The following is an 18,072-nucleotide window of genomic DNA, read 5'->3' on the forward strand; positions in this document are numbered from 1 at the left end:
GTAAGTGAAACTATGTAAAATACATTTATCCTTAACCAAAGGATATCAGCACCATTAGATAGTGTTCTTTAGACTTTTCAAATGTCACAGGTATGACAGACTGCATTCATGTGAGAATAACGACACTACAGGGACAAAGTTGATTACATAAACTGTTTATCATTACAGCATCAATGTACAGGTAAGTCCTTTTTAAATGACATTCACATGTGTCAAATTGTATTCTGATAAAAACAAACTCTTACAGGAGTGCGGTTCAAAATTGTCCTGCTTTAAGCCTTTCTCTGTTATTTAATAGCAGATGCAATATTCCTACTTATCTTCTTGCAGATTTGTGCCATCAATATTCAAGTGTTACTTTTCGTTCAGTTGCCAAAAAGACAGCTGCTCCCTCAGTTATATTTTCGGTTTTACATCAATTAAATAACACTCAAAACAACAAGATGGTCTACAGGTCGTTTCCTTTCCTTTTCCAAGCTATCCAATAATTAAGTGTAAAGTGAATGGGATATATGTTTAAAGTAACACACACACAGTCTACAGATGTTTCATTGTTTCTCCGTCTTTTTGAGCCACAATAGATAACCATGATGCTTCTCAGGGCTGCTTATGCTTGTGCACATTACCATGGATTGCCTAACCCTGTCTTGAGAGAATGAGAAACACTTTGGGTAAGTGGAACTGACAGACTCAGTGGCGAGCACTAGACTTATTTAAGTGAGACTTGTTTAGATAATTCTTGATTTCATAAGTAGAATTCATGAAATACAATGCCCAGACCCCCAATGGATGGGACTAATGGCTTTCATAAAAGCTGTGTAAATTCGCAAACACTGAAGTTCACAAGTTGTGAGATGCACGAACATAATATCATGAAATTGGAAATTGCTCACAGTTCTTTGATGAATACCATTATGAATATTTTGTGCTGCCAGTGGACTGTTGGAATAATTCATGTTGAATATTTATATTGATGGTTAAGTGTTAACAAATCAAATTCCATGTAATTAAATTTTTGTTTACTACACAAAGTAGTCTAAAATTTCAAAACACAGTTCTCCCTATTGCTAGCATTTTAAAGTTTGTTAGTTTTTGTTTTAATGTTCCATTTTAAAGTATTAATGTAACATTTTGTTGATGGTATTCACAGACCACAATCACTTGAAAGACCTTAACACAGGAGAACTCCATTTAACTAATTAGGTACCAAAACTTCTAAAACTAATAGGCTGCACCAGTGATGGTTTAGGCGGGTGTCATGCTTGGGCAATCAATTATGCTGTGTTTAATAACCTTTACTTCAGTTTGTATATGTGTCTTTTCAATTGTTTTCTAATCAGTGTCAAAAAAGCCTTAATTAAATCAACTGTGATTCAATGTTGTTCAATATTAAAAATAAAAACATGAAAAAGTCCAACTAAAGTAAATGCTCTTTATAGGCACTAAAATTAAACTCAGGTATTTGTCTGAAAAGAATGACTTTGGGAAAAAAATATGTAAGGAATAAAACAATTACAAAGAACAACTCAATCAAGTAATAGCAAAACGTACAAGCGTTTCTTCCTAAGACACTTCATGAAAATCATTTTTCACCAATTAACCCACTTTTATTTTAATAGTTTTCACAGTTGTAGACAATACCGTTGTGCAAATGAAATTAAATTGGCTATGGTCTTTCAGAAGCACTGGAGAAAAGAGGAGAACCAACTCATATCAGAATTCACTTAGATATACCAGACCCCACTATTACATGGTCAGTGCATAGTTGCCAAGTATCATAACCTGCATGTACAGGAGGAACAGTACTATGCAGACATGGGGAAAAAATGTTCAAGCTCTACAGTGATTGTGCCTGCGTCAGGATTTAAATACAGGACCCTGGAACTGTAAGGGAACTGATGCCACTTGAATGAAAAACAAATGCTTTGCCTCAAACTTTAAAGTCTGACACCAGTCTTGATTGATGCTTTGGATTTTCTTATTTACACAGAGAGATGATTTTCTGGTAAATTTCAGATGGCATTTCACTGCAACAGTTATCAGTTATGTCTTCAATACTGATGAGTGACACAATTTTAGGAAAGCTCAGGCAATGACACTGCCTCCATCACCATGCTTCTCAATGAAATGACCACCATGGAGCACTTGACAACCAATGGTCTCAATCTGTATACTCGCTGCACAGAGAAATGAAACAAAGAATGTGGAATTTTTCTAAAATACGTAAGTGCAGCATATATGCAGAGAACTAAATGTTGGCTTTATAAAAGTGTCTTTTCAGAGTCTAAATATGATCAAAATACACAGAACAAACAGCAATTTGTCTATAAACGTCTTGGAGGCCATGGGTGGCTTCAAGTCCATTAATGTTGCTCCAAACATCTTGAACATGAAACTGACAAAGCAGATCATCTCTAATATCTGCCAAATACTAAGTGCACCTAAATGTACACGTCATCGAATTCTTGAACATTTAACACCCATAACTGCCAATACATTGGGCACATAGCACTGTTACAAGTAACACCATGATGTCTTACTATTGTATTGCCCGTTGTCATATTATTGCAATGGTTTGTAGTTATTCTGCAACAGCATTTGTTGCATGACTTTGTGTTTATGGACCCCTTACGCTCATAAGTTATATTTTTGATTTTTGGGCCGGGAAGACTGCGGTGGGCTCGTGCCCTGCCCGGTGATTTGTTCCTGCCTTGCGCCCTGTGTTTGCTGGGATTGGCTCCAGCAGACCCCCCCCATGACCCTGTTTTAGGATATAGCAGGTTGGAAAATGACTGACTGGGCCGGGAAGACAGACATCATAACTTTGACTGCAGAAGACAACAGATTTGCTTCTGGGGCCTCTAAATAATGAGAATTTCCAACCTTATATAACAACATCATACAAGACTTCAATACATGAGTTTGTCAAACCATTATATTATTTTTCACAAAGTAACGGATACAATTTTAAATTAGAAGTTAACACAGCTGTGAAGTGGTATGCTATTTTGTCTAATAGCTCTGGGAATCCTTACCTTGGTGGGCTTTGCATGTTCTCCTTTCTCAGTATCCACTTGCATACTAATATTGTGCATATTGTATATGGATGAGTGAAGACTCTAAATGTCTCTGGTATTACTTTGTATGTGTGCACATAAGTATACCCTAAAATGAAATGGTACCCCATGTGGTTCGTACAGCCCTTAAACACCGCTAGTTTGCATGTTGTCACAACTGATCCACAGAGGAGGTCGTGTCTGTTGTGTTATGTACCACCCAAGCAGACAAAGATAATAAAAACTGTTCTGCCACAGTACTGTTTACAGCTCAGCATTTAACACTTGTAATGGATGGACTTGCAGCCCAGTTGAGTCGGATCTTGTTCCCTTACATGGCTTGGAGAAGAAACGGCAAAGCAAATTCTGTTAGACACTGCTTAGCAACTGGAGTTTGTAATTTATAACTGGAAGACCCCATTATGGATATGTTGTAAGCAATACTTCTTCCATACTGATCTTCAGTACAGGTACCCTGCAGTGTTGAGTGCAGAGTCTTCCGTTGTATTCCTTGTTTACCAAATAGCCAAACAAATCTGCAGTTTCATCAGATCATTTGATGATGATGCTACCATCATTGGACTGATCATCAACAATAACGAAACTGCTTACAGAGAACAGATTTGCCTACTTAGACAGTGGTGTAATGACAACAATCTCCCAACTGCCTTTGGTCATAGGCATCATGAAGCAAACCACACTCCCATCTTTATTGGAGGGGATGGTTTGAGGGTCAGCAGCTTTAAACTTATTTGAGCTACCATCACCAACAATCTGAAGTGGGCACAGTACATCTCAGCTATATTCAAAGCAGCTCACCTACTACTTTACTTCCTTAGCTTCAAATCATTGCAGAGGCAGGTGAAGGCAGCACAGAAGAATGCAGGCACACAGCCCCCTTTTGTTCAGGATATGTGCATCACATGCTGCCATATCAAATTAAACTGTGGTCATCTTGCGCGGTCACCTCTTTTCCTTTGCTTTGACACACGATACAAGGCTAATAGCACTCACACCATCACATTCAGATGCAGTTTCTGCCCCTGTTTTAAAGTGACTGAAGTGCCGCCCACATTGATCAACGCACCTTTGTGTACTCCTTTCGCATATATATTTGTTGTTCAAGCAGATTATAATGTGTACATATTACACCAGTGGAAATTACGCGTTACTGCATTTAACACCACGAACCTGGACAAACTACCGAGGCATTTAATTGAAGCACAAATCTCGACAACCTTTAAGTAGTATGTGAAGACGATAGTGGGCCACCTTAGCTATTAGCTAAACAAACAAGACTGATGGACTGAATGGTCTCCTCTAGTTTGTCAGAAGGGTGCCTGGTAAGTTCTTATTACAATAACAATTCTCACTTGCATGTCTCCTCAGGACAGTTACAACAATACAATACCAACACTCATTCGACATTACATTCAGAAACAAAACTCCATAATGAAATGTTAGTACGACTATAAAAGAAGCGTTTTCCTATAACGTAGATCTCTTAGTATTTTGAAAGGTTCTTTAACTTTCTCATAATCTTCTCATTTTAGTTTTATAAAAATATACTCACTTCTCGCAGCGTTAAACCCAACATGACAGAAACTTCTCTGCGACCAAAAATAAACCTTTCAACCTTCAGATGCGTGTTTCATGGAAGCTGACATATTGTTTTCAAATACCAACTGCCCAACATGAAATATTTTTATTCGCCACCTACTTTGGCACGTTAATGTATTCTTTGTTTCAATTGGCTAAAAGCGAATGAACCGGGAGAAGGCGGGGCGTGACGCGGAAACCGTTCAGTAAAAGGGTTTGTCAAAGTTATCGAGCGGGTGAAGCAAAAACGCAATTTCGTTTATTTTATGGTGGTTTTCCTAGTTCTCTGCAAAGTATTTGCAAAATGTTCACGAAACTTTAACGTTTTATTTGTAAAAAATATAATTTTTGAAAACGTACTATTTGTTAAAGGACACGATCTCGATTGCAGTGGTATAGTGAACAGGCTAACTCGCACTGTTTCCTGAACTGTTTTTGTGAAGGTATCCCTCAAATCAAGTTTCACCAGAGTAATTTCTGTAGCGTTAAAACTTGCTAGGCAGCATGCTGTGTCCTCTTAAAAGAGCTGCATGCCTAAACGAGCCGGTTACTTTCTGCCTTACAGCCTGGCTTCAGTTGTGTAAATCAAGAAAATTAAATACGTTTGATAGTAGACACTGCAGAATGTTCAGCACTTCGACCCAATTGAGAACAGTCATGCCAGCCTGGGTCATCGACAAGTACGGCAAGAACGATGTGCTAAGATTCACCACCAACGCCTCGTTCCCCATTATTGACTACCCTAACGAAGTTATTGTCAAAGTGCACGCAGCCAGTCTGAATCCTATTGACATTACTATGAGAAGTAAGTCATGGCGGGCGATGGGCTTGTGGTGGTCTTTACTCCGAGCTTAAGCCACTGAATCTTATTGATTCAATTTTCTTTGAGGTTAAAAACAGATTTGTACAGATAAATAGTTCATTATATCTGTATCTTAACTTAAGGTTTTTAAGTACATTTGACAAGTGTTTTAGTCTAAGAATGGTTGTTTTCCTGTACACTATATATATATATATATATATATATATATATATGTATTGCCTTTATTACTGTTCTGAAGTACGACAGGGCAACAGATTTAAATATCAGATGTTATTTTTGAACCCTTAACAAGTCTTACATCATCTGGATCTTGCAGTTTTTCAGTCTGAGTTTACAACTAGGAACATGTATTAGCAGTTTTCATCTTATATCAAACGTTAGGATTATCTTTTTAATCAGAGTAATTAATTACATAATTTGAAGCTAATAATATTTTTGGAGGGGCAAGTAGGTTTCAGGTATCATACTACCACATAGATTTGTATTTTTCATCCTTGTTAATTTGTATACATGATTCTTGAATTGTATTTTTTAGATGGCTATGGCACAGTTGCACTGAATATAAGAAGAGACCCACTGAACATTAAGAGCACAGGAAATGAATTCCCTTTAATTCTTGGACGGGATGTGTCTGGAGTTATTATGGAACGTGGGTTAGACATTAGTTATTACAAGCCTGGTGATGAGGTAAAGTGATTTTTGAAAGCAACATGATATACATGTATTTGTTTTTACAAGCTAGTTTTTACTTACCACCCAATGAAGAAACAAATGTGCTTCTAACTTAATGTTTTTGTCCTGTGAAGAACAATTATGTTTTGAAAGAATTTAATATTCACTATAGCAGGTGCATTACATTATATATATATATATATATATATATATATATATATATATATATATATATATATTCAATTTCATTTATTTTTGGATTGCGCTCATCCAGAAAGTTTTCAGATAAGATGTATAATATGCAAGTATAAAGTTTACAAAGTACTAATTGCAGAATTCATACACATAAAGACAACAATTTGTTAAAACACACAGAAAACAAACTAGAAAATTATTAACAAACACCAACATCTATACTTTTATTATGGGATCCGGTGATGTATTTGCTCTCTGTCCAGTTTTTGTGTCTGGGTAACCTGTTGGTATTCTGTTTCTACACTTCTGACTTTGTACTTTTATTGTTTTGCTTTTTTTTTACAGTAGAAAAATGAGATTTAATAAATATGTAATTTTTCAAGCCAAAAAATGCAATGCTTTGTATGTGTTTTTTCTAGAAATAATGTAATGTCAAGGAGGCTATTAAACTAGACATAATTATAATATTCATTTATCTGGAAGTTGAGGCATCCACACATTTAGAAGATGATTCTACAAAGACCTAAAGCAGAAGGTGGCATGGTACAACCTAACTTTCAATTTTATTACTGAGTGTCAAATATACATATAATATAGACCTCATAATTGGCACAAATTAATGGATTTACACCAGCCTGGTCAGCAATGGAATTAAATCCCACTATACTTCTTTATACACCCTACTTTTGTGCCTCAGTAAATAATCATTTTCGTCAATATATTAATAAGCCTGCCATCCACCAATTATTCTGAATATGGAACCAATGCAGGCCACACTTCACGGCAGAGAAGCTTTTATCTGTTTCATCCTTTTCAAACCTACACAATATTTAATCTTTGCCAAATGTTATGAATTAAGATATATAACATATTTGTATCTTATGAATAATTATGTTTCAAATTTAACTTCCCAACAAAACAATTTTTCCACTACTTTTCAAATTAGAAGATTTGTTAAAAGAAACCTACACGAATTTTCCTCACCTCCCATCCATTTCTATGATCAGAGGAAATACTGATCTGTCTTGAAGATTTGGACAACATCTCAACAATACATAAAAACATCTTAAAAGTCTAGGGCTAGGGTACAGTGGGAAAAGAACCTTTCAATTAATATCTCCGAAAAGGAGCAGAAGACAGCCAAAAAAAATAAAATACACTCTCTCTCTATGTGCGCAAAGCATTTAATAATTCAACTTAAAAATCTTTCATCGAACACACATATCTTGTTTAGAATTGTTCAAAATATATCCAGGGCAAGATCCATCTCCAGCCTCACAGGACCACATGTTTTGGGAGTGCACTAAATTAACATCATTCTCGACAAAAACATTTGAATTTCTGTTAGACAGCCCTGGCATCACAATTGCCCTTAATCCATTTATAGTTGTATCTGGTATACTTCCAGATGGGCTTAAAGGACAACTTGATTGTAATTGCCTATGCCACGCTACTAGCACATAGACTTCTGCATAACTGGAAGGATCCCAATCCACCTTTTATAACTCAGTGGGTATCTGACGTTCTGTAGTATTTGACATTGGGAAAAATCAAATTCTCGCTCAGAGAATTTGACCAAAACTTTAAAAAAAAAAATGGGAAGACTTGATTAAAATTTTTACAATACGCTTTCATTTAGGGGGAAAAGGGATGTTTACCTTTTTTTTTTATTTTATTAATTTTTTTCTGCTTTGCTTTTGGCTCTTCTCTCCTTCTCTTTGGTGTGATTGAATTCTTGCCTTTCAAGGTTTTGAAGTTATTTGTTCTATTATAATTTATGCAAATGTTAGGTGCTTGTTTGTATACTATATTTGTCGAAATAAAATTATTAAACATTTAAAAAATGGTCACAGCCTTTTTTAAGCACTAGCTAAATGCATTTAGATGTTAATGAAATTATAGTTTATAATAAAAGAGGATGCATGTACTGTATTTCTATAATTTAGTACAAATACAGTAAATAACACCAACCTGTACATGATTTATAATTACAGTGTTATGCTTATAATAGCAGTTTTATCTACATACCATTTGAATTTATGCAAAGGCAACTGAATGTATAAATACTGTACTCTTTTTTTTTTAAACATCATAGGTGTGGGCTGCTGTTCCTCCCTGGAAACAAGGAACCTTTGCAGAGTTTGTCGTGCTCTCAGCAAATGAGGTATTGCTATGGTCTTGAAACCTTTCATTAGTGTGAAGACTATTTCATTTTGCTTTCGCCTGGAGGTTGGAGTTTTAAGTTGTGGGTAGATTTTAAGGGAGCGTGGTGCTCACACTTTGTGAGAAACTGGTGCTGGTGTGCATGCAAAGTGTTGTTAGAGAGGGAGGTTTGGGTTTGGAGCAGACAAATGGGCCACTCGATTGTGCCCTTTTCAAACACATTAATATGACATCCCTCATACCATTTGATATCCACTTTGCGGGCTGAAACTCACAAGTTGAAATTATTAGAGGGGGTTGTGCATAGCATACGCAGGCAGCATTTCCTTTTCTCTTGTTCTTTTTATTTCTTTTTTTCTACCAATTTCATTTTTGTTAGTTAATTGTAGACTTAATAAACAGTGCTATTGGGATTTAACAATTTTACCATTATATTTCTGTTATGTAAATGTTTTTTACATGAAAAATGCTCAATGACAAATTCAGCATTTTTAATGCATTTAGTTTTGCCTTTGAAATATGTTCCATTATGACATTCCAATATCCACTGAATGTGTATTGTAGGTCTGTTATTTAATTTTACTGTTTGAAAAGGGGCATACTTCACTATGGCTGTCAGCAAACTTACTTCTTCATCCTGTTAGTCAGAGGACATAAATGAGATTTAAGAATGAACTCTACTGCTAGTTAGCTGGACAGATTTCTAAATACTGTATCATTATCTACATAAAGAATTTGCCTTGTTATGTCTGCTGTGATTGTGTGGTGCCCATATTCGGCATTTCAGATTGAAGGTGTTTGTGAAGTTCAAAAATAAAATGATTTGTGTATAGATTATGACAGAAAACCTTCAAAGCTGTAGTATTAATGTCACATATTGCACCTGAGGATTACAGTCAATAAAAATCCGTGCAACTGGATGTCCTAGCCTATCATCTCAGATGTCCAGCACTCAAATGAAAAGAATTCTTAAAAAAAGAGGTTGCTGCTGTGTAGGCGCAACTTGCCACTCAGCACCCATGGCTGTCATGGTAGGCAGAATCCATTAAACTGTCCACATTGATATCACCAAAAGTAATCAAATTAAAACTACAAAACTTAACTTTTATTATATATTATTTTGGTTAATCATTTCTTGATGAATGTTTTACTATAACTAGTTTTTTACTATAGTAAGAAAAAGGTTACATTGTATTATGTAGTCTTGATTTATCATTAGCCATGCACTATGTATATAAATATGAAAGGGTCAGCTACTTGATACCTAGGCAATGCTTATATGTAACCTTCCAGCTAATCAGCAAACATAAACAGCTTATAGATATTCCAAAAACCTCAAATTAAGCTTGGAGGCTAAAGACCAAGTTGTAGGTATCTGTGAGATGATCTTTAACAGTATGTTAAGGAGGCTCTAGAAATCACATAAAATTAAAATGAAAGGAAATTAGAATTCTCTTAAATTGGAACAACAAGATTATGAATATAACCCCCAAATAATATATTTTGATTTTTAAAACAATAACCTGGAAGGCACAGAATTAAAGATTGAACAGTGAGCTTCCAGATCCATTTTCGATTATAACATGTAACTCAGCTTGCTTACTGCCATAATAAATTTAATTTGTACACAGAACAGTAAATTTTACAGTTGATTACCAAATTGAAAACTGATAACCGTGCTCAAGATACATTTCTTAATACCTGGCAGAAAACTCACTCACAATATAATTAATGCATTTTATTGGATGTTGTTGTCACTGTTTCATTCAAAGTGCCTGTTATTAGATCTTTACTTTTAATTTTAAGCATAAACCTGATTTTTTTCAACTAGTATTGAAGTCAAATATTTATTTCGGCAAGAAATATGCAAATCCTGTAGCATAACTGTGAGAAGACTAAAGGAAAACTGAAGAAAACCTGGGTTTCTGTATAGTGCTTAAAGAGTCTAGGGATATACATTATTTTAATAATCATTACTTTTCTGGTACCATGGCATTGTCTTTTTTCCATTTTGTGTCCATATTTCAGATTTAAGTTAGAATTTCTTATTTTAAACTAAGTGATGCATTCCTATGAATATTTACATCAAAAATAATGAAAGTAGAATTTGGACCATGTAATATATTTAAAACAGCATAATCTATACGTTTTTCTGTTTTGTGATGAGTTACTTAACTTGTTTTATGATTGATAACACTGAAATATGGTAATTAGTTAGTTTTTAAGCTAGGTCTCTATTGTCTTTGTCCTAAGTCTTTTGATCAGTACTCCAAGTAATTACCATACTATATAAGTAAGCTATTTGTAGTAAGTATATTTACACTAATTGTGTTTTCTACTTTACATAATTCTTTACATGGCCCTATGTTTTTGTAACTATCACTTAGAATTTGGCTGTTAAAATATAGATCTTAATGAAAAGCTGTCTTTTTCAGATATCGCATAAACCTAAAACCCTGACCCACACACAAGCTGCAGCTCTGCCCTATGTGGCGGCAACTGTTTGGTCTGCATTGGTCAATACTGCAGGGCTCAGCAAGGAGAACTGTCCTGCGAAACGGTAAGATTTTATTATTTTAAAGGTTCAGTAGCCTTGTTTTAGGTTAAATTATCCATGGCACTCTCAAGCAGTTCAAATTTTGATTCTAAAAGTAGATCACATCACAAGTACTTTAATTTGTACATCAGTTTGACTGCTAAGCATATCTACTTTGTTCTGCTTACCTACAATACTTCTTTTAGTAGTTTGAATTTACTTATTGCTGTGGAATTATGTGTTGACTAAAGTCATGCAATATCCTACTGTGTATAGTATAATTGTAGCTTAGCCTTATCTAACATAGTTGCCAAAGTACTATTAACTTAGTCTGAGCTGGGTACTTTCATATACATTCTGTTGCATTAAATAGCATAATTAAACCGTTGTTTTAACAAAGAAACCGGGAGTTGGATGATCCTGATAATTGTTCATATGTTGGGCATATTTATTCAAATGAAGTTAGTAAATGCATATTGTGTTTTTTAAACCCTTAATCCAATTCAGTATCACGGGAAGGCGGGTAGGGTACAGTGGCCCCAAAGCACGCACAAAATCGGAAGGATGCCAGCATTAAATGTAACATGAAAAATAGATAGGGAGGTAGCACTAACAGGTGGAACTTGCAGAATCGGGTGGTAGAAGTATTAAGTAGCAATGTACACAAAATTAAATGTATGCCAGAATTAAGACAATGATGCAAACTAATGTGAATTTCCCATTGGGATTAATAAAGTATCTATCTATCTATCTATCTATCTATCTATCTATCTATCTATCTATCTATCTATCTATCTATCTATCTATCTATCTATCTATCTAATGTTGCTGCAGATCATTTTCGTATTATAAAAAGGCAGGTACAAATTCAATATGAAAGAAGAATGCTGGTTGGTGGAAAGAATAGTCAGTTGTCACTCTGCTCACAACAATGGCATACAGAAACTTACAAAGTTAATTTTGCTCTTAACATTTGAGTTATATATGTTGATATGTTGCAGAATATCTGGAACAAGCACAAATAGAAAATGAGTGAATCATGTGGCTTTTATGGCAAATCACTTTAATTTATTACTGTTGCATATGTCAACAGAGGAGACTTCAAAATTTGGTTTCCTGTCTTTGGCTCCCATTCTAATTTAAAAAAAAAATAACATAAAAGCTTGAAAATTAGATCCCTTAGTACATTGTGCACATATGTACTGGGACAGGTTCAGAGTGCCTGTGATCATGCTCACTACAACTATACATCATACTTTGCATGTATCACTTCTTATTATAGGACCAACTCTGATTTTGAGCATGTTATTTCTTAATTATGCCACTCCTTGTGTTTTGCATATACAATTTCTTTTGCTTTCACTTTGGGGGCACCACTCACTTATTTGCAGGGCACACTTATAGATAGATACACACTCACACATACCACACCAATTTAGAGTTGCCTTTTGACCCAAAAATGTTTCTTTTGGAAGTCAAATGCAAACCCAGAGACCATGGAAGAAGGGAAGTTTATAATAGATGGGAAGTTTATAAAAGAAGGGAACCCTAATTCTGTTAAATAAAGGGTCTACCGTAGTGAAATACTGAATAGTTGGTAAAGCCCAGTCGTGTTTATAACGTTTAAGTGTTGGTGTGTGGGTCTTTGAGAAACCTGGGTAAGGAGGTCCTTCAACTGAAAAAATGTCAGTGCATTGATGTGATCTCACAAATTACTCTGAAAGATCAAGGCCATATTCAACTGTCACTGAATGATCAATTGTTGCCATGTTTTTATAATTTCTATATATTATTCTTATTAACATTCATTTTCCCTTATTTGCATAATTGCATTATTATCATCTAGAGTAAAAAGAATTTTGTACTTTTTTAACAGCATATTGGTAATTGGTGCATCAGGCGGTGTTGGAACATGTGCCATTCAGGTAACTTTCTGTCTGCTTTTTAAAATGAATTAATGAAATCTTTGCTTACTCTTAGATTTTAAAATAATGATGTATAGGGAAACGGCATACTTTTTAAAATAAATTTTGCAGTTGTAGGATAAACATATTTGTAATTATGCAATCTGGTGCCACATGTATATTTTCCACTTGACTTCAAAATATTAAAGTTAAAATTCTATTTAGGCAGAGCGCATTAATTCTTCTAGATAATCTTTTCATTACTAAAAATATCCTTTATTATTCACTCATAATCACTTACGGTAGTTACAGTGTTTTGTTTATGTGAGGGAATTATATAATGTTCCCACCTTTGCCTTCAGTGTTAACATTTTCTAAACATAATTGTGTAATTCAAAATGTAAGGATTAATGCTTCATAAAGTATTTATTAATCGTAGAGATGTTAGATTTGAATGTTTTCATTGAAAAAAAAATTCAGAAGAAATGAAGCAGTATGTAAGCCATTTGTTCATCTCTTCCAGTCATGTGTTGCCACCAGCTATTAAGTTACATATAGTTTTTCAACAGGATAATAGCATAGTATTTGTTATGTTTAATTTCTTTTTATTTTAAAAACCCTCACAGAATATATTGAATTTGAACACTATATGTAAGTAAACAGACTATGCTGCAGTCTGTTTCTATAGTGAACATAATCCCAAAGCTCTTTATAAGAATAAAACTATGTTATAATTATATATACATATTTTTTATTGTTGGGTCATTTTTAGTCTAATTTCTTAGCTACCAGACCACACTTTAACCCCTGCAATATTAAAATAAGTACATTTTTCTGTTACAGTTGATGAAGGCATGGGGGGCTAATGTGACAGCTACATGTTCAAAGAATGCCGTGAACTTATTGAAGACTCTTGGGGCAGACCATGTGTTGGACTACAAAGAGGGATGCATAAAGACAACTCTGAAATCTCTAAAACAGTATGCAATATTACCCTTAAAAGTGTTTTTTTTTTTAATTTTATCTATTAACAACAGGATGCTTAATAATACATTCGAAACACAACTTACTTAGAAATAAGTGCAGGGCTTTTGAAAGCAATTCATGCTAGATAAATAAGAGCAGCTGAGAAACATATACAAATGTTTGTTGTTTCATTCATCTAATATACTGTTTAATGCTGATTATACTCAGTAATATATATAAAGTGTTAAATTCTATAGTACATAAAATATGCATATCAGAGTGCAGGCTAGTAGCAGATTATATCAGAAATTAAAATCAAATATTTGGGGCCTGAAACAATATCAAAAGTATAATTTATGGTAAAACATTACAACAGTTATACTTGGGTAAATTATTTTCTAGTAGTTCTCAGTCCTAAAATGCTTGCAGAAAAAAATCTTCTACAGATGGATCAATCTAAGTTTTGAAAAATACTCTAATCTGAAACAAAGTACAGTAGAATCTAATGCCATCTTAGTGTAGTTCTGTTTAAAGTTTCTGTACAACATTTAATTATATAATTAAAAGACAAAGAAAGAACAAAGAAACCATTCCTTGTTTTGTGGGTTAGATTTTTTTCATTGAAAAAGAAGAGCTTTAAAACATGCTTTTAATTCTATAAAACCATCATTAGTCACTGAAGCTTGAGAGTGGTGGTTGAGATAGCAGAAGAAAAGGAAATGAATAGATCAGTGAGCAGTCACCCACTCACATACTTTATTTTTTAATTTTCTTCTGGCAGCTCTTTACAGTTTGTACACATAACAGTATATGGTCTCACAGAGTTGGTTTAGTCAGTGTGTCATTTCTGTAGTTTTGTCCCTTTCATTTCCATCATCATTTTGTTACATTATTTAAAACCCACCCTTAAACTCTTGGTGGTGCAGATTTGGTAAAAAAGGGTTTTTGTCTATTCTATTCCTTATTAAGACATTATAACATAAGCATAATGACAGTAAACTTGAACTTGAAATAAAAAGAAACACATTTTCATTTCTGTTAGTTCTACAGAAGCAATACTGCCAATTGCAGCACTGACCTTACTAAGAAATTTTGTAACAAAGAGTTTTGAAGTCTGATTGAGTTTTTAAAACATCACAGTAAAGTAATTAGGAGCGAATGGGAGAAAGCACCATGGACAACAGACACTGCCAAGCAGATTAAGACTTTTTGTCAGCTCCACTAAATAGCTCACTCCTTGTTTCTTATTGCAGATGTTTGTTTTTCTGTACTTTTTTTATAATGTTTTACAGTTGCATGGTTTAAATATTCTTTCACAGCTGAAGCTATCAGACATGTCTCACATATACAACATGACATGACATAACATTTTAAAACCCATTTAATCTAGTTTATAACTTTGTGTGAAAAGGAAGAACCAAACTTGGGCAAAGAGCCAGTCCACTGCACAGCCCACTCACAAACAATTAACGTAAACTTTGGGAATGTGGGAGTAAAACCAAAGTATCTGATAAAAAGCAGACACAGAATGAATGTGTAGACTCCACACAGTCAAAACCATATATTGGATTCAAATCCAGGATGTTGGAGCTGTGAAGCAGCAATTCTAGCAAATGTGCCACCCTTTTGTCATAGCTTAAATACAACAAACTTAAATTTAAGGTTTATTGAACCAAAATGCACCCAAGAGAGGGATTCTATGTTAAATTAAATAAGCTGTAAGTGTACTTTAGCTGATTCACTGGACTACATGGGGTGTTTTCCCTGACTATGAAGTTTGCCCACTTATTTGATATGCCTCAAGCACCAAAGAGTTTCTTCTCTTCTCTCACTCCTTTTTTTTTTCTCTTTCAAAATCTGTGAATTCAATGACAATCTATTAGATGAGTGTTTATCGTAGCTCACATGGAGCACTCTTGAACCTACACTCATTCTTTACTTCCAGGTCAATCACAGCCAAAAAGAAATCCTACTCTGCTGGGCCCTTGAGCAAGACCCTTAACCTGTAATTGCTCCAGGGGCACTGTACAATGGCTGACCCTGCGCTCTGACCCCAAGGGGTATGCAAAAACTAACAAATTCCTAATACAAGAAATTGTATAAGGTGAAATAAAGAACAAAAAAAAAATCCTAGGAATCACTTCAGGGGTCGCAAATGCTGTTTGAAAGTCCTGGAGTAATTTCTGGCAACACCATTTATTACTGCAAGCCACCTTTCATGACTAACAGGCCAGGCACCCTTGGTTGCTTCTAGGCTGCTTGCCCTCTGTAATATGCAGAGGTCTTTGCTGCCACAGTTTGGTCAGGTCCAAGCTTTTTTTTTCAGCCCCCCCCCAAGAATTCTCTATCACATCAGTATTCCTTCAAAATAGCTTAACACTCATTGCTGTCCCTATTAATAGATAACATACCTCAAGGAGTTCTCCCATCACTGTTGTAGAGTCTTATTGAAGGTTTGGTGCTGTCAGGTCTGTCTTCTACACTGGCTATGCCATGATTGTTGTAATGGGTGTAAATACTCATTCATCCTATCATAAGTATTGTAAAGAGTTTTTTATTGTATACATGCAGTTACACATGTTTACATGGACAGTAAAAACACACAAATATACAAGATATGACCGTTTTTATGAATCATGCAAAAACACTAAGTAAGCAAATACTAAAAGCTAAACCCATTCATTTCAGTAGACTTAAATGTACACTTCCCAGCTCTCAGAAAATTAGCAGAAGATTTGGAGCATGCTCATAGATTTTCTTGTATGGCATAATCCTGGATCCTCCTACTATGGCCTAGACCCCCCCCCCCCCCCCCCCCCTCCCTCCTCTCTCTCTCTCTCTTTATATATATATATATTTGAGCATTATTTATTTATGCATTTAGAAAAAATGACCCATGACGCCAAACTTTTGTGGCCTCCAAGGACATATTTGTGAGTTCACTCTTCTTGCACTTCTGCTGTTACCATTCCTTCTGACATGAAAAGGCAGCTACAAAGGCTGACTTCCCTAGTGCAATGTCTGCTAAAAATGAAAACCCAGAGTGTAGCAAAGGTTTGTATTTTGTAGTGAACAAAATTGTTTAAAACATGCCTTTTAATTGTTTAAAACATGCATTTACTAGCACAGAATGCTACAGCCCCTGTTTTGAGAGACAGGTGGTCAGGGACCTCCTATTGGGTTCAGTGAAAGGTTTACTTCCCTTCTGATTTTTGTCAGGGTGAGTGGAGGTGCTCTAGGAGCAGCTCATAGAAACCTTTACTGCACTTGAGAATGCTGGCTTAGTGACTGTTAGCATTGGAGGACAGTTCTGTTTGGTGTTATGTGATGTATTCCTTGTGATTAACCCAACATTGGGTATGTAGTAGCTGCACATCTAATTACTTTTCCTATATTAACAGTTGCATTTAGTATATACTATATTTAATAAAGGTTTTTATATTGCAAGCATTTCTCTGAGTACAGAAGTGTCAAATTGAAAACCATCACATGAACTTACAAATGAAACCACTGAATTTGATGGGAGTCACGCACACATAAAGCAGTGGATAATATCTGCTATAGTCTTCCACTGTCAATATCACGCATCCAATGTCCCACACCGCATCAAAGAACATCTTGTGAAAGGAGATTTCTCTCAAGGTCCAGGAAATAAACTGGAATTTGCCATGCAAAATATCGCTGTCAAACATAGTTGAACCACCTATAGGCACACTATTTAAGAAGTAACCAGACATGTCAGATACCTTAGGGCAGGGGTAGGCAACGTCGGTCCTGGAGTGCCACAGTATGTGCAGGTTTTTGTTCCAACCCAGTTCCTTAACGAGAACTCAATTATTGCTGATGAAGCACATATTGCTTAAGTGACATTTTGATGCTTCATTTTAGTGGTCTCGCTTGTTAAGGTTCTCCAACCTTAATTGCTTATTTCAATCTTAAACTGCTGCATTCAGTGTTTTAATTGCTCCTTATTAGCAATAAGATGTAAAAGACAAAGCAGCCAGCAGTTCTCCAGCTAGCTTTTTTCCAATTACATCTGTGTGTGTTCATCACGCACGGTTTGATTTAATAAAACACTTAATAGAAAAATGTGACAGACTGAAAATGATCTGTTTTAGGCTTCAAATCATTTGGATGATATCCTTGGAAAGGAAAAAA

General features: G+C 35.0%; 2 protein-coding genes across 2 annotated transcripts in view; one reads left to right on the forward strand and one right to left on the reverse strand.

Annotated features, from left to right (window-relative positions):
- The window catches only part of qrsl1 (glutaminyl-tRNA amidotransferase subunit QRSL1), a 53,160-nt gene extending 48,400 nt beyond the window's left edge, over positions 1–4,760 (reverse strand). The window contains exon 1 of the mRNA XM_051925349.1: positions 4,630–4,760. Within this exon, the coding sequence (XP_051781309.1) occupies positions 4,630–4,653 (24 nt within the window). The 5' untranslated portion in view covers positions 4,654–4,760. The remainder of the gene's footprint in view (positions 1–4,629) is intronic.
- Positions 4,761–4,818: 58 nt separating this feature from the next.
- Positions 4,819–18,072, forward strand: part of rtn4ip1 (reticulon 4 interacting protein 1) — a 35,952-nt gene continuing 22,698 nt past the window's right edge. The window contains exons 1-6 of the mRNA XM_028792425.2: positions 4,819–5,460; positions 6,014–6,165; positions 8,441–8,509; positions 10,944–11,068; positions 12,921–12,969; positions 13,792–13,928. Coding sequence (XP_028648258.1) covers positions 5,160–5,460; positions 6,014–6,165; positions 8,441–8,509; positions 10,944–11,068; positions 12,921–12,969; positions 13,792–13,928 — 833 coding nt within the window. The 5' untranslated portion in view covers positions 4,819–5,159. The remainder of the gene's footprint in view (positions 5,461–6,013; positions 6,166–8,440; positions 8,510–10,943; positions 11,069–12,920; positions 12,970–13,791; positions 13,929–18,072) is intronic.

Source organism: Erpetoichthys calabaricus, chromosome 3 (assembly GCF_900747795.2).
Source record: "Erpetoichthys calabaricus chromosome 3, fErpCal1.3, whole genome shotgun sequence".
NCBI classification, from domain to species: Eukaryota; Metazoa; Chordata; class Cladistia; order Polypteriformes; family Polypteridae; genus Erpetoichthys; species Erpetoichthys calabaricus.